This window comes from Gastrolobium bilobum, unplaced genomic scaffold (genome assembly GCF_033153095.1).
Source record: "Gastrolobium bilobum isolate Gb01-03AN ecotype WA unplaced genomic scaffold, APGP_CSIRO_Gbil_v1 utg4186, whole genome shotgun sequence".
In the NCBI taxonomy this organism is placed as follows: Eukaryota; Viridiplantae; Streptophyta; class Magnoliopsida; order Fabales; family Fabaceae; genus Gastrolobium; species Gastrolobium bilobum.
Window position 1 is genome coordinate 135,304 of NW_026896061.1, and position 24,674 is coordinate 159,977.

The 24,674-nt window shown below is 33.0% G+C and overlaps 1 protein-coding gene across 1 annotated transcript; it reads left to right on the forward strand.

The window, feature by feature from the left end:
• Nucleotides 1–8,989: 8,989 nt before the first annotated feature.
• LOC133297552 (F-box protein At5g07610-like) lies at nucleotides 8,990–10,186 on the forward strand. The gene has a single exon (XM_061496720.1). The coding sequence runs from the start codon at nucleotides 8,990–8,992 to the stop codon at nucleotides 10,184–10,186; it is 1,197 nt and encodes a 398-aa protein (XP_061352704.1).
• Nucleotides 10,187–24,674: the final 14,488 nt, after the last annotated feature.

Sequence of the window (24,674 nt, forward strand, 5' to 3'; positions counted from 1 at the left end):
CAAAGCCTTGCAAACAGAAAATAATGGGCCTTTGATGTTGGAAAACTCACTCTTTACTCCCACCAAGCTCTGTACACGAAAATGGAGTGATGCAAATCACTCCTCTCACCACAAAGAGCGTCCAAGCAAGCTTGATGTTGGCTCCAACTCTAAAACTCACAAGAATCACACTCACCCTTCCAAGACAGCAGCAAAAAGGGTTCCAAGAAGAGACTTTTCTGCCTCAAGATGATTACTTTCAAGTTGAATCAAGGTTTGATCAACTCAAGAAAGAAGAAAATGGTGTGAATGGGTGTTGTTGAAGGGGAGAGTGTATTGGCAAGGTGTAGAGACTCACAAGCAGCAGCTGAAGGTCACGTAGGAATAGTGGAATCAGCCTAGGGTTTAGTGCACATTTAGTTTATATAGGCTCATTAAATTAACACGTCGGTATTAGCATTAATAGTTTCGCTAATCATTTTAATCTTAAACTTCATATTCTGAACCTAGCCATTTTTCTAGGAATTATCATATTTTATTATAATTTTTGCAGCACTTTGCCGATACGCGCTTTTACCTAGCCGGTATCAGTCCTGACGCCAGTTCTCATTATTTTGACTCGAAACTTGGTAAACCTGACCTAGATATTATTCTAGGAATATTCATGTACTTATTATAATTTTCTGGGATACTTCACTAGTACGCACTTATACCGTGAAGCAAAACCGGTATCTGCAATTTCGTTAGAAAAGAAACTTTCAACATTATTAATCACTTACTATAATTATTTAAGCCCTCTCATAATTATTCAAGGTCAATTATGGAATTATTTCCTAAATTCACATTTTATTAATTAAATTCCTAAATTAACAGTGCAGGTTCTTACACACAAGATCACAAAGTCACCTTCCAGCACCTTCGAGTGATTATGCCCGCGCTGGAAAGTAATGTGTGTCACCACATAATGAAGTATGCGGGAAGACACAGACAAATTGCTCACAGGATAATGAGCAAATTGTCAGGCCTCTGCATCTGCTCTCCTGGTCTCAGCAACAATAGCATCCCGATCATAACCACCAAATATATGATGGTTGTCTCTGTCATATAGGGTTGCACCTGTGACACCATCAAAGTCGAACTCCAGTAGCTTTGTCCAGATAGGCGCAGTAAGGATGATATCAATCCCGTAGACACGAGAAGTCAGCTCTCCATGCGGATAGTTGAGGTTCTGGTAGAATGCTCTCACCTTAAACTTTGAGTACGGGCACCTCATCTCCGCAAGCACCAGCAAATGTGTGTGCTGAAGAAGTTGCACTATGTTGAACGGCTCCAAATTGAAGAACGTCTAATACAGTGATTTCGGCTCACAAATCTTGCGGCTCATGAATGACTTCGCAAACCTCTCGTGTGCATCAACTTCATCCTCAAATAAATATCTGAACGGCAGGTCCGGAGCCTGATGCACAGCAGCCTGGGGCTGAGAGGAGGAAGACCCATCATGTCGGCGCTTGGTCCTCCCCTCGGTATCCACTGCTCTCTTCTTCGAAACGTGTCTCTCAGCCATGCAGTCACACTGTAAAACAAAATCAAAATAAAAATCCAAATTCAGAAACAATATACAGTGTTAGGGTTACGGTTAGGATTTTTAAATGGCAACAAATCAGAATGCAATTTGAAAACGCAAATTCAAAATACGCAAAGCAATAATTTAAAACGCAAATTGAAAAATGCAAAGTCAGAATTCATTTTACATTGAATCAAAAATTCAAACGGAAAAAAATTACCTTTCATGGATTTCAATCGGTAGAAGGAACCAACAACGTGCACGAAGGATGATCTGAAAATCTTGAGATGATCCAACCAATGTGCTCAGAGAATGGATGAAATCGCACTCCAGCAGCTCTCTACCCGGGTACCCCTTTGTGAGTTTTCCAAATGGGGGTTGTTGGGTTTTTAAAAAAACCTTATTCGCGAAATTTACCCGGGTAGCCCCCTCCCTACCTGGGTAAATAATTCAAGAAATTTTCCAGAATTTGAACAATACCCGGGTATCCCATTGACTACCCGGGTAGGATGAAATTTTCAAATTATACCCGGGTATCCCCTTGCCTACCCGAGTATTTTACGTCCTGCATAGTAAAACAAGGGCAGATGAGAGATATGTTTTGGTTGAAGGGCGAATTAGTAATTAATTATTAAATAAGGGCTACAGTGGTCAAAAAGCCCTTAGCTTCGTGCTTTGAAACTTGATGCTTGATTTTGCATTGCTTTCATATAAGCTTGGATTCTTTTTGAATGTTGCTTCTTTAAAGCTCTTGAAACTCCTTCTTCAAACTTGTTTGTTATCATCAAACTTATGTTGACGTGGCATCATCACATGTATCAACTTTGAGTGCGTAGCATCCACATCATCACCTTGATTATACAGTTATGAGATTTAATCATATATAAAATAAATGTAATGGTTATTTAATCAACAATTAAATTTTAAATAAAAGTCATACTAATAGTCATTAAGAATCAAAACACAATAAAATTAATAATTATGACAATAATTTTGATTCACAGAATTGATAATAAAAAATGGTAGCTGTAAATAACCCTATCTAAAGTAGATGTAGAAATGTTTAACTCATATATATATATATATATATATATATATATATATATATATATATATATAAAGAAAGGATCAGTTTACAAACTTTTTTTACAAATCTTTGTAAATTACACTATGTACTCCCGGAAGTACATAGTGTAACCTAGTATATTTTCAGGAATACATAGTGTAATTTGTATAAACAAAAAATTTGTAAATATAACCCTTCCCATATATATGTATATATAAATATTTCTTCAGCCACTTCAGATATGGTTATCTACCGTTATCCCAAAAAATTATGTCGTTTTGATTAATGAAGAGTGTTTTTATAATTTTAGGTGAATTAATGAAGGGTGTTTTAGTAAAATGAATATGATAAAAAAAATAACAAAATTACGAAAACACCCTTCATTAATTCACCTAAAATTACAAAAACACCATTCATACTGACGTAGTTTTTGGGATAGCTGTAGATAACCTTATATAAAGTGGTGTAGAAATGTGTACCCTATAAAAGAAAAACAATTATTCGATAATACTATTTAAATCACAGCTTCCATATATACTCATTCTTGGTAACCATCATCTACACACTCGAATGAAACAAAACTGCGGCGCAGTGCTTGGGCTGATTATTCCATGGTGTTGCAATCATCAATTCAATGAACATATTAAATAATAATTGACACAAATTCATACCAATATGTTTCACCAGTATTTACACCAATAAGTTTGTTATTTTTCCAATCTCTATATATACACCTATCTCGTAGGTATAGCATTTAAATTCTCAATAGGGAATCATTTCTTTTATATTATGTAATATACTCGACAATCATGAGCAAAACATTGTTCCGATATTGTTTTATTTTATTTTCATAACTAAGAAGAGCTGGTACAATATATCTCAATCCTTCCTACAGCAGCAAGTAAACTTAGACCCCGTCTTACTGAGACAGACGGCTCCGAGATAGTGTCGGCCAAGGCAATCGTTTAAGCATTTTTGAAGATCAAGGCAAGGCCCTAGGCACACCAACGTTTCATCCACAAAACCTGCAGCACCTGCAATGTGAAATAAGTTCACAATTTTTATACCCTTAGCTCCTTGCTTTATTTCTTGAAATATGATACATTTTTAACTTAACTACCAATATACGACTACAAAAGCATAAATTCATTTAACGAAAATTCCACTTTCGAATTATAATATCTACTTTCATGGAATATGAATGATTAACATTGTATTTATTATATGTTGTTTATTTAATAATAAATAAGGAAATAAAATTAAAGATAATGGAACCCTCACGTTTCTCTTTCTTAAAAATAAATAAATAAAGAGTAAATACCCTTTTTCGTCCCTGGAATTATTTGCGAAGCACAATTTAGTCCCTCGGTTTAAAAAAGTCACATTTCAGTGTTTCATCTTTGAAAAAAAGGGCCATGTTCGTCCTTCCGTTAGTTGGCATCTAACGGCCCAACTAACGGTGCACACGTGGACCGTTACTTTGCTGAGTCACCGTTAAGTATGCCAGCTTGGAAGTAAAACGACGCCGTTTTGAAGGTGCCTTATGTCTTGTTGGAGTTTTGAACAGCTGAAGGTCCTATTTGGTCCCTGACAAATTTATCGAGACCCTATTTGGTCCTTAACACTAAAAAGTCACCATTGCAGCAAACCTTTCAAACCACCATTGCAGCAAACCAAGGCTTATGCTATTGGCAAGGCTTATGCTATTCGATCAGATTTCCCATTGGCCAAGGCTTATGCTCTGATTCAATAAAAATTGATGATGATAAAATGAAACTAAAGTCGAATAGAGTATTTGGTGAAGGAGAACTGCATTTCATCGCAGGAAAATCACATTGACTCAAATTATTGTACTTTTTCGTTAATGATTTGAACATCACAATCCACCACTAGCTGTTTGTGTCCAGAGAGGACGGGGAGCTCATCATATCGTGTACTCAACTTGCTCAAGTTTTGCATTGGCTGTGTAATAATGACAATAATATAAGAACCCACAATGAAACTTTTTTCCTCTATGAAGCAATATATTGTTTCATGCATCAGGGTTTAATTACAAAGGTTTCACTCTTACGACCTTTTAGAGGTATCACTTCTAAAGGAGTTCCTTGCAATTGCAAACAATGCATTAAATGAAAAGGGAAGAATGAGTTCTTTTTTCTTTTCTTTTCTTTTTTCATGTGTTCTCCTTTTTCATTAGACAACACTTTTATTGTTACTCAAGACAGTTGCCATGATTTTGGAAAGTGGTATTTTGTAAAAAAGAATGGTAAAAGTTAATTATTTATTATTTTTTTCATAGATCATTGCATTTGTTATCATCATTACAAAGCTTGGACATCCATGAAATTTGTGGGATTGTTTGCCTTGTGTTTTAGTTCTGTGCCAATATTATTGATGGTTGCTTGGATACATGAAGTATGAACTAGATATTAGATTGATACTTGAACAAGATTGTATATATTAAGGTACATAGACTGGACAGAGACTGCTCTGGCATTCTGGTGATGGGAAGGACACAGACAAGTGCTGCAGTTTTGCATTCCATCTTCCGCGAGAAAACTTCCAGGGCGTCAGATGATGTGAGTGATAATTGTACTTTTTCATCAAATGCTTCATGCTGGCTGACCTGGATGATATAACCTCCAGAGCATTGGTCTATTATGGTCACAATCTCAAGTTGCTATATCTGTTTCATTTTTTTCTGACCTTGTTCCATTTGATCCTTAAATAGATTGACACAAAAAAGAGAATCCTACAAAGAAGGTACTGGGCACTGGTCATTGGATGTCCTAGACGTTCAAAGGGGTTGGTTACTGCTTCATTGGGTAAGGTTGTATCCATATTGGCACTTCATATGTACTGTAGAAAGCTCGTTATATATTGTAAAAGATTGTTGTAATCCTTTTTTTGGTTTCAGGTGGTTGTTGACAATGAGAAATCTGATCGAATAGCATAAGCCTTGGCCAATAGCATAAGCCTTGGTTTGCTGCAATGGTGGTTTGAAAGGTTTGCTGCAATGGTGATTTTTTAGTGTTAAGGACCAAATAGGGCCTCGATAAATTTGTCAGGGACTAAATAGGACCTTCAGCTGTTCAAAACTCCAACAAGACATAAGGCACCTTCAAAACGGCGTCGTTTTACTTCCAAGCTGGCATACTTAACGGTGACTCAGCAAAGTAACGGTCCACGTGTGCACCGTTAGTTGGGCCGTTAGATGCCAACTAACGGAAGGACGAACGTGGCCCTTTTTTTCAAAGATGAAACACTGAAATGTGACTTTTTAAAACCGAGGGACTAAATTGTGCTTCGCAAATATTTCCAGGGACGAAAAAAGGTATTTACTCATAAATAAATAACTTTAAAAGTAATGGATGGACAGGATTCAGGCAAGGTTCACATTAATATTGTTTTTAAATTATTAGAATTAAGAAAAAATCAAAAATCAAAACTCCAACCACAAACCCTCACCAATTGAACCTTGAAGCAGCCTTGCTGAGTCCAAAACTTTGGATGGAGACGGCGCCGGAGAAGTCACGTGAATTTGTTGAGGCGGCGGAGCAGTTGCCGGTGACTGGGACATGACGGCGATAATTAGCTTTTGACCATCTCTGCAGTGGCTAACGTTGCCACTAATGAAGAAAAAAAGACTCGATTTATCTAAATGAAAAGTTGAATTTCCATCATCCATCTTATGAATGGGGTTAGTGATGTTACACGAATAGTAATCCTCCTTCTTCACAACCAAAACTGAATCATTCCCTTCCTTATATTTAAAATCTGCATGCATGAAAAATAGAATGAGCATATATTATATAGGGGCGATGCTTTTCTCATGTTATATGAGATAACATTGTCTTATGTAGAGACATAATTAAGTGGATCCCACATATTTTTCTTATGTAAGATGAGAAAAATATTTTCCATTATATATATTAACCCTTTAGTACCAGTATTTTTATGTAAAAATAAAATAAAATAAAATAATATATATATATATATATATATATATATATAATATTGGTATCTGCAATTTTCTTCCAAAAAGCGACTTTCAGCATTTTTACTCACTTACTATAATTATTAGAGCCTCATAATAATTATTAGGGTCAATTATGGAATTATTTCCTAATTTCACATAATTAATTACTTAATTTCCTTAATTAACGGTACGGGTTCTTACAACAGGCATCGTAGGGACTTACTCCTTGCAGAAGGTGATTTGGTGTTAGTCAGATTACAGCCTTACCGCCAAATCTCAGTTGCTAACCGCTCTCACCAGAAGCTTGCTAAGAGATTCTATGGTCTTTTCACCATCAAGAAAGTCATCAGTCCTGTTGCATACCAGTCAGACTTACCTGCCACTTCTAAGATTCATCCTACATTTCATATTTCTTGTTTGAAGCCATTTCGGGGTACACCAGGAGTACACTTCTCTCCTCTGCCACCTCACACGTTTGACAATAAACCAGTTCAGAAACCTCTTGCAATATTGGCATCTCGTTCTTTTTTAATTTGTGGCATGCCTCAGATGCAATAGTTCAATGGACTAACACTGTTCCTGAAGATGCAACTTGGGAATCAGGTACTGATTTACAAGCTGCATACCCAACTTTAGACCTTGAGGACAAGGTCTCTCTCAGGGAGGGAGTAGTTGTTACGGGCCCAACTGAAGAAGATTTGAATGGCCCAAGTTCGAATACCATCTCTGCCATACGTCCCAGTAGAAGGAAGGACACACCATCCTGGATGAAGGATTATACCTGTTAAGGAAGATCAGAACAAGAAGAATCTGGAAGGAGTTAACTAGTTAAGCGGTTGACCAATAATATAGTGACAGATAGGATAGACGGTTAGTTGTAGAAATGATACGTGTAATATGGAAATGATACGTGTAAACAGTTGAGTATAAGTAGCTATTCATGTATCTGAGAACAGCATCTGATAAATAAAAACTTGAGTTTCCTTTTCGATTCTACTTTTCTATCCCTTATTCCCTTTCCTCTTCGATGCGGTTGTATCAAGCTATCTATCAATTGTTCAAGGCTTTGTTGGTATTGGATTGTATATAGATCGAAGAGACTTGTATATTAATTTAAGTATTTATTTGATTGTTTATCTAATTTATAGTGATATTTTGTATTCATTTTTTAATTTAAATTACAAATTGTATTTCTGTTTCCCCCCAATTATTAGTGACTTTTTAGATTTTTTTAATTTAAAATCATAAATTTGTTTTATTTTTGAATTATAAATTATGATATGATATACAATTTCGGTCTGATCCAAGTCCAGTTCTGATACAAGCAAATGAATTATATTGCTAAGTTATCATATTATGTGATACGTATCGTATATCTTGCGATATTAATAATTATTTTTTAACTGTCTAGGAAAAATTATAATAAAATTATATTAGGCCAAATTTAACTCAAGGCTCTGATAAATCCTCGGAACAAAAATTTTCATTTTGTTTTATTAAAGTCGTTCAAACTGAGAATATGATGGTATAAACATTATTATCCTTTGAAAAAAACAAAATATATCGTAAGCGCTTCATAGCAAGAGAAAATGAATCATATCATATATTTAGAAAGATAAGTTTAAATTTATTAGATAAAAGTTCAAATTTTAGATAAGCAAAGAAGTATTATTAAATATAAACCCAATTTATTCAAAAAAATATGATCTAATAACATAATAGTTAATAGTTTCTGTTACACAGGACGATATACACACACTAAAATTGAAAGGAACGTTTTTTTTTTTAAATAAAGCCGGCATTGTATATCAGAACTAGTTCTAATAATTAAGCCGGTACTTTTGACTTACTTGAAGCAGGTTAATTTGAGGAATATTTTCTTTTATCTGTTTGGATACATTTTAAGATTTTTTTTTTAATAACTCTATTTCTTATCTCGTAAGTGTTGCAATAAAATATATATATAAAAATTGTTTATCAATTTTTTTATTTATTTATAAAAATCAATGAATTGAAGTATCTCTAATTTTTCTCATTATGATATTTGCTGGAAGTTAAAATTATAAATCCTTATCAATCGATTATCCTATTTGTTTTCTTTTTTAAAGTCATTTAAATTGAGAATACGATAGAAATAAGAGAAAATAAATCATACCATATATTTAAAAAGATAAAACGAAATCTATTCGAAAAAGATTTGAATATATAAGGAAGTTTTCTCGCAAATCTCCAATTTAATTCGTAATAGGATTCTGCACGTTAGTAGTTATTAACAAGAGTCACATGCTATATTCAAGAAACACACACGTTCTCTCTCCTTTTCTTGAATCATAGTTATCTTTCATCCTTCCTTCATTGCCCCCTCTCGAAAGTTTTCTTTGCATTCAAACAACTTATCACAATGGCAATGTCGTCCCATGATGTGTTATTTGAGATATTCTCTTGGTTACCAGCAAAAGCTGTTTACAGGTTCAAGTCAGTTGGCAAGTTCTCCTTAGAGTTTTCAGATGAAACATTATTTGCATCGAAGCAGGCCCAGAATGCATTGTTAAAGGATGACACGTGCTTCTTCATTCAATCAGATATTGGTCAGAGGTACAATGGCCAAACAGAGTTACACCCTTTACCGGGAGAGGAGCTATCATCTGGAGTCTCTGATGATGTTTTACAATTCTTGACAAACTCTGCAAGAATTGTGGCTTCAAGCAATGGCTTGATTCTTTGTCGTGCTACTTGTCAAAACCAAGTTGAGTTGTTTATTTGTAACCCAGCAACACAATCTTTGTCCCCCATTCCTATCCCTGAGGATTTGCAGGTGAGTGTTGACGCTGATCTCAAAATCGTTTTTGAATGCCACTCAGATGATTGCATGCTGTTTCTTTTCTGTGAGAACCCAAAAGATGGTTGGTCTTCAAATTTGTATTGCAATGTTTACCTTCACAAGGAAGGTGTATGGAAAGCAAGGGAAGAAAGTTTCACCACAGGCGCTAGGAACTTGAGATTTGACATTCCTGTTATTCATAATGGTGCCATCCACTTCATCTCAGATTGTTCTCCTTACGTTAACAGAAATAGTCAATATTTTTGGCCATATATCATGTCCTATAATCTTGAGAGTGGAGCATCAAGAATGCTCCGTGTGCCTAAAAAAGCAAGAAGGGGTTTTAACGATGACAGCTGTAACATGGGGATTTTTAAATGGGGTAAAGTCACTAGTTCAACTAAATCAATTTGTTTGGTGAGGTTAAGAAAGTTTGTTTTTACCATATGGGCTTTGAGAGACTATGAATCAAGTTCTTGGAGAATGATTTTGAAAATAAGAGTGAAAGCAATGGGATTAGTGGAGCAAGATCCTACTGTCACTGGTTTTACTGTCTTGAATGGTGATCTTTTGGTCTTTGCTACAACGAAGAAGGTCTATGGCTATGGTTTGAGTAATGAAAATTGTATAGTGCTTGAGGAAATATGTGAACATGGATGTGAAACCGGAGTCTGCTTCACTTCTTATTCGAACACTCTGCGCACGTGTGGTACAGACGCCACAGCTTTGCCTCCAAAGAAGAAAATGCTGCAACCAATTAGTCCAACTTGGAAGTAGGATACTACTTTGCCTTGATTTAGTATTAGTTGTCCAGATGTAATCATTCCCATTCTTGTGTGTACTTTTTGTTTGTATTTCTGTTCAAATATCAATACTTTCTTTTTTTCATAGATTCCGTGGCCGAAATAGTTGATCGTGTTATTGTTTATTTTGTTACCACAATTTTTAGTATATAATGAGCTTTTCTTTTCTTTGAAATTAATGTTAGCCAAAGTATTTTCTAATGATTTTTTTTATATCATATATCGATTCATCAATTATTGAGTAAAGTACGCATCACTTTCTTTTTTAAATACTGAGCCTTCTGCTGAACATGATTCTGCGGTTGAAGAGGTGGAGAGCCCAATGGGGAAGTGGGGAAATTCTTCTCTCAATAGATTATAACTCTAAGGTCCCTGAATGTGAGAAATTCGATGTTAAGTTCGATTGGGTTTGTTCGTTTCTGTCCAAATCAATGGGGAGAAATTGTCTTTGCTCTTCTCAGTAATAACCAGAAGTGAGGAATTTAATGTGAGACCGTGGATCACTAGGAATCCAATCCTAGGTAAGCTTAAGGAATTCTCTTTCCTTTTCTTACTTCTTGGGTATGTCTTGTGTTTGAGTAGAGGATGGGTATTGCTTTGTCTTTCTGGTTGCATTGCATGTGTTACAAATTAAGATAGAATTAAGTCTTCCACTTTCTATGTACAATTTTCCTTGGAGTTGAGTAACTCGTTTGTATAAATTGAGAGAAAATGTATGCTTTGTAAAGACGGGATTGTGCGATGACTAGTGTTTCTATAGTGTCATGCTGGTATTAATTTAGAATGTTAGTGTTGTTAATTTCTTATTGCATTTGATAGATAACCAATGAAATGGCTTTTTTCTTTAAAAAATGAATATATGATGAGAATATATACCTGGATTGGTCCTTCATTTATAGCTGTATATTCTGATGTAAATGGCTTAATATGTCTGCCATTCGTGGTATGACTTATGAGTCTTCGACAATCTTGGAAACACATAAAAGGCAGTCTTTCTCGGTTTACAAGTACAGCTTAACTTTTATATTGTATTATGTACAGTTTTTATTTGATAAGTTGATGTTTTTTCTTGAATATCCGAATTCTGCGTTTGACATTCTCGATGGCTTTGTATTACAGTTTGTCATATTTTGATCTATCATGTTAGTTCATTAAATTAGCGTTTTGTTTTCTTCATCTCTCAGGAGATAATGAGAGTCAAAATCACATGTTATGCATCTGTATGGAAGTAAGAAATTAATGTAAGAAATTAATGTGATTGTAACCAATCACATGTGATTGGTTACAATGACAGTTCATTTGGGAAGCTTTTGTGCTAATTTATGAAACTATTTCGTTAGCTGCAAACTCAAAACAGGCAACCTGAAAGCCCCATTTTTTGTGTTTGATGTCATATTGATGCAAAAGTTTGTAAAAGTGAATATTCTTGTTCAGAAGAGATAATGCTTACACCCTGCTCTTTTGAATCACTTATCTTCTAACTTTGCCAGATCCTTTCTCTATCCATTCTCTTCTGATTCTTTATCAACCGCAGGCCATGACTCGAAAGAAAGCACTTTCATAATTGATTCAACTTCAAATTCTCAAAAGCCCAATTCATCTATTTCTCAAAACATGTTACAGGAGTCAGCTTCCCTCAAAAGCCCTTGTCCATACTGAATTTTTTCAAACATTGGATTTTCTTAAGCCCAGATTCAGTCTATTATTCATCAGAAACCCAAAATACTGTTTTCAGATGTTGATAAAAACCTTAGACCAAAATTGGAGTTCTTTCAACTAGTGGGTTTTGAGGGTTATGAGTTGTGCAAATTTATTTCCAAGAATTCAACCATTTTGACTTCTAGTTTGAGGAAAGCATTGGTCCCCTCTGTGGAAGCTGTTAGAAAAATTATGTACAAAGAGATGAATTTTGTTCAAGTTTTGCACAGATGTGGCTGGATACTCCCAAAGTACCAAAAATTTGTTGGCAATGTTACCTTGTTAGAGAGTTATGGCATTGTTGGATCTCATCTTTCTATGCTACTGAAACAACAGTCAAGACTTTTCGTTGCACCACATTCTACTCTTAAAAACCATATTTTGCGTGCTGTAGTTCAATGAAAATTCAAGAATGTTGGTCCATGCACTCCATACAATAAGTAGTTTGAAATGTAAAACATTTAGGAGAAAGCTGGAGCTAATTCAGTGTTTTGGGTTCTCTAAAGATAAGAGCCTGTTAATGTTCAAAAGATGTCCAGGTTTGCTTAGAACATCAGAGAAGAAATTAAAGGTTAGAGTGGAATTCTTCTTGCAAACAGTTATGCTGCCAAAGTCGGCCTTGGTTCAGCGGCCTATGATTTTAATGTATAGCATCCAGGATAGGGTGGTTCCTCGGTATAGAGTTTTAGAGCTCTTAATATCAAAAAACCTATGTAAGAAGGTCCCAAGTTATGTTTATTTGTTATGTATGTCTGAGGAGATGATCTTGGACAAGTATATATCAGGGTTTAGAGAAAATGCAGAGTCATTATTGGTAGCTTATATGGGTCATCATCTGGAAGCATAATCATCTTTTCAAGTTATGTTTTTCAATCTTCTTGACAGGTGCTTGTGGATTTTACCTCCTTCAGTCCTCTCCTCACCTTTCTACTTGCAATAAGATATAGTTTTTGATGGTAACATCTCCTTTAGCTTTCTTCCATTTTTTCATTTTGTTCTAAGCTTCCGAGTCTGAAATACAATAAGCCATTATTAAAGGTCAAAATCACAGAATGGTGACAATGTCAATATAATATTACCTGTTTTAGCAACAAAAGCACATAACAAGAGGATCTTGGACTGCTTACTTAAATTTGCAATTTTCTATTTGCCGTTTTCTATGAAAGCTAACTATTAGCATTTATGATGTTTGCTCATAATGTTATTATCTGCTGAAGCTGTTTTCTGATTATATATAGCATTCTGTTTCGATTGCTAGGGAGGGACCATGTCTGCTTTGTGAATCATCCTCCTAAAATCATATTTGAATCGAAGTTTTGTATATCATTTACATAGTGAAGCAATGGAAAGGAAAGAATGGATTAGGGTGCTTGGTTTGAGATTTTGTCCACGACTCAAACTTAGAGGTTGCAATAGGACAGTGGCGAAGCTTTCACACGCAGATTTTACCCTGCTGATGTTTCCCCATTTTGATGGTAACTATTTTTTAGTTGGATCCGGTTTTGCCTTTTCTACAACTTTTCTTGTATTTTTTTCTGGGGAAGGACATACTATTAGTTGATGAGTAGCAGTTCTTTTGGCTCAAACAAGGGAAGTTGTGAATATTTTTTCAGAGGGCCATAGGCCAATTATTAACGTGGAAGTTATTTGAATTTTAGCAATTTTTTACCATTGCAGTTGAAGTAGTGCTTTACGCCCAAAAGAGAAAAATACAGTGTATTTTGTTAAACTATTTTTCTTTGTCAAATTTGAAATTTCATAGACTCAATGACTTTGAGTGATGAATAATAATTATTATTAGTAATATAAAAGTAATTTGATGATATAAATTTTGTTAAACATACGTATATAATGATTGATTTTGATACTTGAGTTTTATTTTACAAGTAATAAAAATAGGTGAAATATGAAATTGTCTTTTTGGGCTTTAGTTCTGTCAAATTTGAGTAATATGTAAGAATGTGGAATTCTTATATGTAATTTTGGGAATCCAACTAGCTCCAATGCTTATATTGCAATCTTTCTTTCTTTCTTTTTAAGTTAAAATTGATATTTTCAATATACTTAATTTTAGTGATAAAATGTTTCAAATTAGGAAGTCTTTAAAATAAAAATAAAAATAGAAATTGAACAGTTATTTTAATTATATATGAAATTGAACATCACTCACGTGTATATATTAAAAAAATGCAAAATTTAAATCTTCATTTACATTTGTATTATTCTCAATAATTGTGTCGATGGATACTCCAATAGTCTAGGTAGGCTTAAGACTATTTGACCCATCAAGGGTCGCTACACGGCCAAATAGTTGTGTGATCAGCGGGTCTAGAAAATTACGGGGAATCATCTGTTTATAATTTTTTTTTTTTTTTTACAAATTACACTAATGACCCGTTTGGATAAGTTTTTAAAAAATAACTTTTTATACATTGCGTTTTTTAAAAGAACTTTTTCTAAAAGATAAAATTATTTTATATTTGGATGTATGATCTAAAAATCACTTTTACATAAAAAATTATTTGGATATTAAAATAAAAAAAAGCATTTTTTATATAAAATTAAAATAAAGGAGAGATAAAAAGCATGATCGTGGGATAAGGAGAGATAAAATAGATATGATAAGATGAGGTTAAAATTGTATTTTAAAAAAATATATTATCTTATTTCCAAAAAAAAATTATATTACCTTTTAATTTCTACTTTTTTCAAAAGCAACATACTACTGGCTAAAAAAAAAAAAAAAAAAATTAGCATTTTAACTTTTATTTTTTAAAAAAGTTGTTATCCAAACATCTAAAAATTATCAAAAATACTTTTATTTTTTAAAAAAGCAACTTTTTTAGGAATAAAAAATTTGTAAATATAACATTCCCCGATAAACTATATCTATTCTTGTATCTCAACTTTTTTATCTTTTTTTTTTCCTATATCCTTTCTATATAATACCCAGTGTTATTAAACCTGATTCGGGGATCGATCCGGTCGGAGTACTGAGTCATTGGGTCACTGATCAGACCGGTTGACCCGAATACAAAATCCATGTTTTTAGGTCCGATTTTTAACCTTTTAGGTTTAGGAACCGCGACCTTAGCCAAGCACCCCCACACTCTAAAGTATTTCAATGATGGTTTCTTTCCTTTCCATACGTCGTATGATATACTCTTTGTCTTTTTGTGAGGCACTCTATTAATAATGTAGTTAGTCGTCAAAATGGCTTCCCCCCACAAGTTCTGTGGAAAACCGAGTATGATTAACATAGCGTTCATCATTTCTTTCAACGTCTGATTTTTCTTTTCTACAATCACATTTGATTGCGGTGAATATGGAGTTGTTATCTGGTGTATAATACCAGACTCTACACAGAATTCCTCGAAGGGGCCATCATATTCTTCTCCACGATCGCTCCTTACTATTTTAATTTTCTTGTTAAGTTGATTTCTAACTTCGCTTTTATATTGTTTAAAAGCAACAATAGCTTTATCTTTACTATTAAGTAAATACACATAACACATCATTCTTAGTAAGTACAAACTTATCAGAAACAAATACAAGTTTAAAACCATTCTTGCTCAACAAAGATCCAGAAACCAAGTTCTTGCAAATATCAGGAACATGCAGCACATCATTGAGTGTCACTATCTTGTCAGATGTCATCTTCAAAGCGACTTTCCCCACACTTTCAACTTTTGAAGTAGATGAATTACCCATATAAAGTTTCTCGTCATTATTTGTAGGAGTATAGGAGGAGAACATCCACTTATTTGAACAGACATTTCTGGTGGCACCAGTGTCCACCCATCATTCCTTAGCATCTCCCACCAGATTGCACTCCATCACCACCGCTGCCAGATTCAAATCTTCAACCTTATGAGAAATATCAACCATATTGGCTTGGGTGGTCTTCTTCTTCTTGAATTTTTGTGGCTTCCTTTGATCTTTCTTTTGTTCCTTCTTACAGTCCCTTGCACGGTGGCCAGAATTCCCACAATTGCAACAATTGCCCTTGAACTTTTTGCCTTTTCCTTGCTTAGCATTTCCTTCTTCAGAATATTTCTGCTTCTTTGACCTTGATCCCTCTTCAACAATATTAGCCTTAGAGACCATAGGATTGTTGCCATTTTTCTTTTCAGAAATCTTAATATCTTCTTCTATCCTCAATCTCATGATTAGATCTTCAAGTGACAATTATTTGCGCTTATGTTTGAGATAATTCTTGAAATCTTACCAAGAATTTGGTAATTTTTCTATAAAAGCAACAACTTGGAAAGACTCGCTAAGAGACATTCCTTCAACATGAATTTCATGCACAATCACTTGAAGTTCTTCAACTTGACTCACAACAGATTTAGAGTCTTGCATCTTGAAGTCCAAGAATCTGCCAACTATAAATTTATTTAAGGCAGCATCGTCGATTTTATACTTCTTGTCCAGATTATCCCATAGTTCCTTACTAGTCTTCAAGGTATTATACACATTATACAGAGTATTGTCTAGACCATTAAGAATATAATTTTGGCAAGGGAAATCAGAATGCTTCCGAGCATCAATAGCAGCAAGGGGCAAAGCATAGTTGAATCATACATAATAATAAAAATGTTGGTGTATACATAAATCCGAATTGAAAAATTCACCATATCTCACATGGATTCAGGGATACACGAATAGATATGTGTGATCTAATAATTCAATTATCTTAATGCTTGAATTTCACATGTTTGATGATTCGGTAAAATATAACCCATTTTATCATCAATTTTTCAATCAAAAGTGTGTTAATGTGAAATGTTGGATTTTTTTTTATTTTTTTTCTCTTTCTTTGTCTCTATCTCGTATAAGCATAGGATTTGAATCAAGAGAAAACCATTTCTAGTTGACACTCATGACCAAAGCATAGTCTAAATATGTTTTTTATTTAGTTTGATAACTAAGAGGTATACAATATATATATAATATATCTCAATTCATCTTACAACAGCAAACAAAATCAGAGCCCGACCTACTCAGACAAGAGCCCGTCCAACCTTGCTTTTTGCATAAGGTGAAGCAAGCTGGGAGATTTAAGCAAAGCGTTCGGTCCGGATAGCATTTTAACGTTTCATCCGTAACACTTGTTGCCACATCTGCGATATCAAAACAAAGTTAACAATTCAATATATTCCACCATGGCACGTGGGTATCATGAACAGCTAGTTCAAATGGTTCAACCTATTTAAAAAATATTGATTATATATAGTTGTACCATTCTTAAGTGTTGTAGGAGTCATACCATAAGAGTGAATTTGCTGTGTACGTGGCAAAGCAGTTGCCGGTGACTCGGACAGTTGGTGTTTAATGGCCATAACGAGAATAATCAGTTTTTGATCATTTTTGCAGTTGTCAACGTTGCCACTAATGAAGTAAAAGAGACCTGTTTTGTCCAAATGGAAAGTTGAATTCCCATCTTCCATCTTATATACGGGGTTATTGATGTTACAAGAATCATAGTCCTCTTTTTTCACCACCAAAACCGAATCATTTCCTTTTTTATACTTGAAATCTGTATGCATCCAAAACAGAATAACAATATATTAATCCCTTATATATCCTAATTTTTTATGTAAAAATAAAATTAAAATTAATATAAACTTTATATTAAATAATAAGGAAATGTTATATTTACAAAAAATTTGTTTACAAACTACACTAAGTATGACCGGTTATACTTTAATCAAAAGTGTATGACCATTCATACTTAGTGTAATTTATAAAAAAAATTATAAAGAGATCATTCCCTTAATAATATTGGACTCACATAGCGTATCATTGACTTGAAACATGTTTCTTTCGGCCCAATGATTGTAGTTTTCTGAAGGTTTCACCACCCAACCATCTTTGCCACCAACGTTAAATTCCTTTGCTGCTGCTTGAGATGAGGATGATGAGCTAAGAAGCGACATTGGTACCATGATCAAAAGCAAAAAGCCAGCTATATGACCACGCCCTGCCATTTGCATGCTGAAGAAAAACTGTGCTAGCTAAATTGATATTAAAAAAGAGAGAGAATTAAAAAATTAGAGAGGTGAATAATGTATGAATATATAAGGGTGGGGGTGAGGGATATAATAATATATAATTAATTGAGAGAAGATAACCTTTGTTGACTAGAGCTTCCAATGGGTCAAACATTTGCTAGAAATGGCACGAAATTGGAAGGGAATTGAAGCAGAAAATTGGGCGTTTCAAAAGATATACTATATATTTATGCTGACCGATGATGAATATAATATATTTTTTTAAAATTATTAAAATAATATGATTTTAAAAAATGAAAGTGAGTAAAAGTTTAGGATCAGATCATATTTGTAGGGTTGGAATGATTAAAAATAGTAAAATTATTTTATTTTCATAATTTTTAAAATATATATAATTATATTAAATATTCAGCCATAATTTCAAACAATACTACAGTAAATTACGCATGGCGACATGCAGGGGACTCAACGCTAATACTCCTTAACCCATTAAGATTGGTGTAATGGTGAAGAATTTGGATAGATTATATTAAGTTATATATTCAAATATACTCGTATCCACACACACACACAAAAAACGCTAATCCTTCTTTTAGTTCTGTGGGGTTTGAATGATTAAAAATAGTCAAATAATTTAATTTTAATAATTTTTTAAAATTATATGATATTAATTAATCAGCCATGATTTTCATAATTTTTAAAAAATCATTAATTATATTAAATATTCAGCCATAATTTCAAACAGTACTACATTAAATTACACATGGCGACATGTAGGGGACTCAACGCTAATCCTTCTTTTAATTTTGTGGTGTTTGAATGATTAAAAATAATTAAATTATTTTTTCAATAATTTTTTAGAATTATATATATATATATATATATATATATATATATATATATATATGGGTTTGGTGTTTGTCATTTTAAATGACATAAGTTATGTCATTTTAGGAGAGCAATAGACACAGAAAAATGGAAATCATGGGAGAGAGAAAGTGAGTGGTTTTTTTAATTTAAAATTCAAATTTTCTGTGTCTGTATCTTTCTTAAAATGACATAACTTTCTGTCATTTAAAATGACAAACATTTTTCCATATATATATATGGGAAATCATTTTCTTATGTAATAGGAGATAGTTTTCTCATGTTGTGAGACATCGAAATTCGTGCTATCTTTTTAGTTTTTCTTCTTTTTTAGTAAGTGGTGGGCCCCACCACTTATTGTGTCTATGACATGAGAGATGATATCTCATGTGACATGAGAAAAGAGAAGCCCTATATATATATATATATATATATATATAGAGGCAGGATCCTTTGACACCAGCGTCAAATTTGAAATTTGACACCTCATCTGAGAGCCGTTAGATCAAAAGAGATCAATGGTGTCACATGCTTACAAATAGAGTCGTTGATCTTTTTTGATCTAACGGCTCTCATATTGTCAAATTTGAAATTTGACACCTCGTATGAGAGTCGTTAGATCAAAAAATATCAATGGTATTATATGCTTACAAATCAGAGTCGTTGATCTTCTTTGATCTAACTGCTCTCATATGAGGTGTCAAACTTCAAATTTGCACATGGCGAGATGCAGTAAAATGAAGAATGGGCTTAGTACTGGATTTTGAACATACAGATTATTAATTTTAATTAAAATTATTATGCGGATTATTCTAATTAAGTTGAATAACTGATGAATCTTGAATCATACATGATAATAAAAATGTTCGTGTATACATAAATCCGAATTGAAAAATTCACCATATCTCCCATGGATCCAGGGATACACGAATAGATTTGTGTGATCTAATAAGTCATTAATCTTAATGCTTGAATTTCACATGTTTGATTCGGTAAAATATAACCCATTTTATCATCAATTTTTCAATCAAAAGTGTGTTAATGTGAAATGTTGATTTTTTTTTTTCATTCTCTTTCTCTGTCTCTATCTCGTATAAGCATCTAGGTAGCACGGATATGCAAATATTTTGAAAATTTGCGTGTCCGACACGGACACGTTCCGACACGCGTCCGACACGCGGTCAACATTTGGGGACACGCGATCAACTCTCCGACACATTCTGATACGTTTTTTCGACATGCAGTCAACTTTTTTCGACACGCGGTCAACGCTCGGACACGCTCAGACAAGTTTTTTTTTTTTTTTTTAAATCTTAATTTTATTTTGTTAACTAAATATAAAAGAAATAATTTATAAATTGATTTTTTTTATTTTGAAATTTGACATGAAAAATTAACAAAGTATGAAAAATTATTTATATTTATATTTATGTTATGAAATTTAAATATTTGATTGGTTATTATATGACTTATTATGGACTCTTATATGTATTAAATATAAATTATATTATATATATTAAAATTTTATTTAATATCAAAACGTGTACCAACGTGTCCAAATATGACATTTTTTAGAATTAACATGTCGGCGTGTCGTGTCGTGTCCCGTGTCCCTGTCCGTGCATCATAGATAAGCATAGGATTTGAATCAACAGAAAACCATTTCTCGTTGACACTCATGACCAAAGCATTGTCTGAATATGAATTCTTATTTAGTTTGATAACTAAGAGGGATACACTATTATATCTCAATTCTTCTTACAACAGCAAATGATAACTGATAGCATTTTAACGTTTCATCCGTAACACTTGTTGCCACACCTGCAATATCAAAACAAAGTTTACCTTTTATTATACATATGGTTCTTTTTTTTTTTTTTGTGAAATTTCAGTTCATCATTGATATGATAATTTAATTTCAAATTAACTACCAATATACCCAAAATTTACAAAAATTCACATTGGAAATTCATAAATAAAAAAATTGTTACTAAGTCATACTCACCAGCCCACATCCAAGTGTTATTTATTTATTTTTAGATAAGGAACAGAATAAGAAGTAATTAGGAACACACAATATCATTTCTCAACTTGCTTTTTTTTATTGTACATTGAAAATGAAACTTAATAGATGATACTATATATATATATCTTCTGTATTTCTTACCTAAAGCTAGAACCAAAATATTACATAAAATTTCTAAAAGAAAATGCTGAAAAAAAGCAAAAAGTTATTTTACGAAGGTTAGAGTTTCTTTATTTCTTGGAAGATGAACTGGGAACGTTGTGTTCGTGTTTGTGTTGTCTATTTGAAAAGAAATAAGGAAATAAAATAAAAAATAATAATTGTAACCTCCAAGTTTTTTTTTGGACCAAAAACTCACTTTTCTCTTCTTCTTTTTTTGAGGTCACTTTTCTCTTTTTTTAAACAAAAAGAGTTAGAAAAAAATTAAATACTGACATTCATGAAGAGAGAGAATAAAGTTATATAACTTTAATGGAGAGAGAAGTTTTGAATTTTATATTATTAATTTAAAATTTAATGAAATATTAAAGAAATCATATTATATTTAAAACTTTTAAATATGTAGTGTTAAATCATATTGACTATAAAACTTAAAATAATATTAATACTTCTAATAAAATATTATTAAAATCAAATATAATAATATTTTTAAATTACATATTCAATTTTATTAATAAAAATATTTTAGGGGAAGGATATACTTACCACAAAAAAAGTTTACAACTTTTACAACTAACCTAATCACCATTGATTTCCGTTAATCTAATGGTTATAATTTATTGAAAATTATTAGGTCGTATTAATTAATTAATTATTAATTCTCAATAAATTATAACCGTTAGATTGACAGAAATCAACGGTGATTAGGTTGGTTGTAAAGGTGGTAAATTTTTTTGGTGGTAAGTATATCCTGCCCCAATATTTTAATATAATTTCTTTATAAATAATTTAAATTCAAGTTTATTATAATACTAATATTAATATTAGTGGTATCGTGAACACCTAGTTCAAATGGTTCAACCTATTTAAAAAATATTGATTATATAGTTGTATTAAGTGTAATGTTAATAAAATCGGACTGATCTAGCTGGGTTGATTAAAAAATCGGTAAACTGGTCATATAACCAGTCCGAGTGAAGCAATGGACCAACCATGCATTGGAACCGATGCGACTCGGCCGGTTTTTGTGAAAATCGATGGCCCGATCTAAAAAAAAACTTCCAAATTTCTTTTTAAAAAAATCATAATGAACACATTTGAGTATTTTTTGCTTATTGACTTACGTAGGTTATGTACCTACAACACTGATATTATCTCAATTATGCACTATGCTGAAAATTTTGATTTATAGCTAGAGATGTCGTTTCTTATGGCGACCCCGAATACTGGTTCAATCCTTCAACTCGGGCGGTTTGGACCTAATTTGAGATGTATATACGCTAAAAAAATGAAGAAAATGAGATATTGTACAATGCAAACTTAAGGATGAACATAGTTGTTCGAAGGCATTCACGAACGCCCAGCTGTTGGGATGTATTTAAGTTGGGGCAAGATGGAGATGATTAAATAGATATATCTGGAATTCGAAAAAAGAAAACTGAAGACCGACCTTAGTAATTAAATCACGATAAAAGAAGAAGAAATGAGGTTCCTCCGAGTTTCTCCCTGAGTAGGGGGAAAGACGTAGCCAATTGGGTTACCGATGGGAAGCCTGTCTACATCTTCGACACTCATATCGGACTTGACACTCAAACTTCATTAGTCACCCAGGGATACTTGGCTATTAATTTGGCACTAGGCGACTCAGGCCTTGGGTCAACAGAGGATATCTCGGCCTCTACCTCTAGAGAGGGTGACTCTATAAAACCTAGAACAATTAAAGCTAAGATCAAAAAATGAATACACATACCTGAAGAAGAAAAACTACTACTGGACGAGCTAGAAGTCTCGTCTGAGATCTCTATCGGTTGAGATATGTCCCCAATGATAGGACTTGATTCTATTGGATTCCGACAGTGAGTGCAATCCAACAAGTTTGACTCAACTAAAGACTTCAAGCCATGCTCAACGAGTTTAGAGCTTAAAATAAAGCAGGCAATATTGGCTTCAGTACCAGGATACTTAATCCAGATTGAAGTGGTGGGAAAGGTAGCTATAGATAGCGGATTTTGCACCACAAAGCCAATGGCAGGATTCCCAATGTTCTGATTCTCCATGATTTTGGAAGATACTAATAACTCAGATCTTTGAGACCGAGAAGGAACGCATGCCATAGAAATGGTGCTAGAAGAACTCGAAGGCTTAAATTCAACTCCAAAGAACCCAGAAAGACTAGAATGAATTCAAAGACAAGAGTTTATCAATGATGCGAGCATGTCCAGCAAACATACGAGTATAATAAGTGAATGAGATTTCAAAAATAAACTTAGGCAAAAATGCAAGTGGTGGACTTACTATGTTCTATTCTATATTTAATTATGTGTGTGTGTGCTCCCGGATTTTGAGAATCTAAATTACTGAAAAATTATTATGTCAAGTGGTGGACTTTATGACAGTATTCACTTTCTCGTAATTGACTTTGGTTGTTTTCACTCTCCCACTCAAGCATAAATTTTTGTCATATATTTTAGGGATAGGATATTGTGACACCCAAGTTATGTTATACCCATGTGACACCCAGTCAATCTCACCGTTAGATCGCTTATGTTGATTCAACGGTTATATTTATTTCCATCTTTGTATGGTCATGATTTCCCAAATTTAAAGTGAAAGCATTAAATATGGGAAATCATAACCATACAAAGGTAGAAATAAATATAAAATATTAAATTTGGGAAACCATGACCATACAAAGATGGAAATAAATATAACCGTTGGATCAACATAAGCGATCTAACGGTGAGATTGACTGGGTGTCACATGAGTGTAACATAACTTGGGTGTCACAATATCCTATCCCTATATTTTAATGTTATAAAGTGCTGAATTTTTTATGGAAAAATTTGTTGGATTGACCAACGCAATATGATTTCTGGAAACACATGTTGTGAAGTGTTTCATATTGTTGGACATTGTTGTTGATATATGTTAGTTACCCTCCCAAAGGGGGTTGTTATATATGATAATTTGAAAAATTGCATAAAAAAATTATTGATGGGGAATACATGATTTAGAAGTATTTGTCTGCCCAAAAGGGATAAATCAATTTTAAATTGCATGTGGTATTATAAAGAAATATGTATAATTTAAAAGTTTGTCTGTCCAAAGGGGATGAATTTTTATAATTGTATTTTTTGTAATTGTATGTAATTCTCCTTTTTGTTCAAATCTTCATGCAATTGAAAATATTTGTATATTATATACCTGTCCAAAAAGGGGTTTATGATATATAACTTATTTTTGTTGCCTAAATTTAATCTTGTTGCATTGTGTATGTCAATCGGTTATTTTTGCTATTAACAACAACCATGTCATTATAGAGTTATTCACTAGGTAAATTATAAGAAATGCAGATGTATAATTTATAAAATATTTTTATTTATTGAGTTATATGCTTTCACTTGAATTGTTTAAATGCAAATTTTTCTTTTGGAAAGCTATTGTATATGAATTCATGATCAGTGAGGGTGCTACACCTTTGTGATTGTATTATGATTTTGGGCAAAAGGTGTAAGAGTTTCTATAAATTACTATAGGTAATTGTCACCAAAGTGAGATTGTTTGTATTAATTTATAGAAATTTCTTTGTAATTTAAATAATGTTTCTGGTTATTTCATACAATTTCCTGTCCTAAGGGGGTTGTAGTGTGTTTTGATTGGAAGATTATTGGAGATGGAGTTATTTGAGGTGTGTTGGT

Bases quoted from the DNA above. Each gene is read 5' to 3' on its own strand.
- LOC133297552 (XM_061496720.1), top strand. From the start codon at position 8,990: ATGGCAATGTCGTCCCATGATGTGTTATTTGAGATATTCTCTTGGTTA.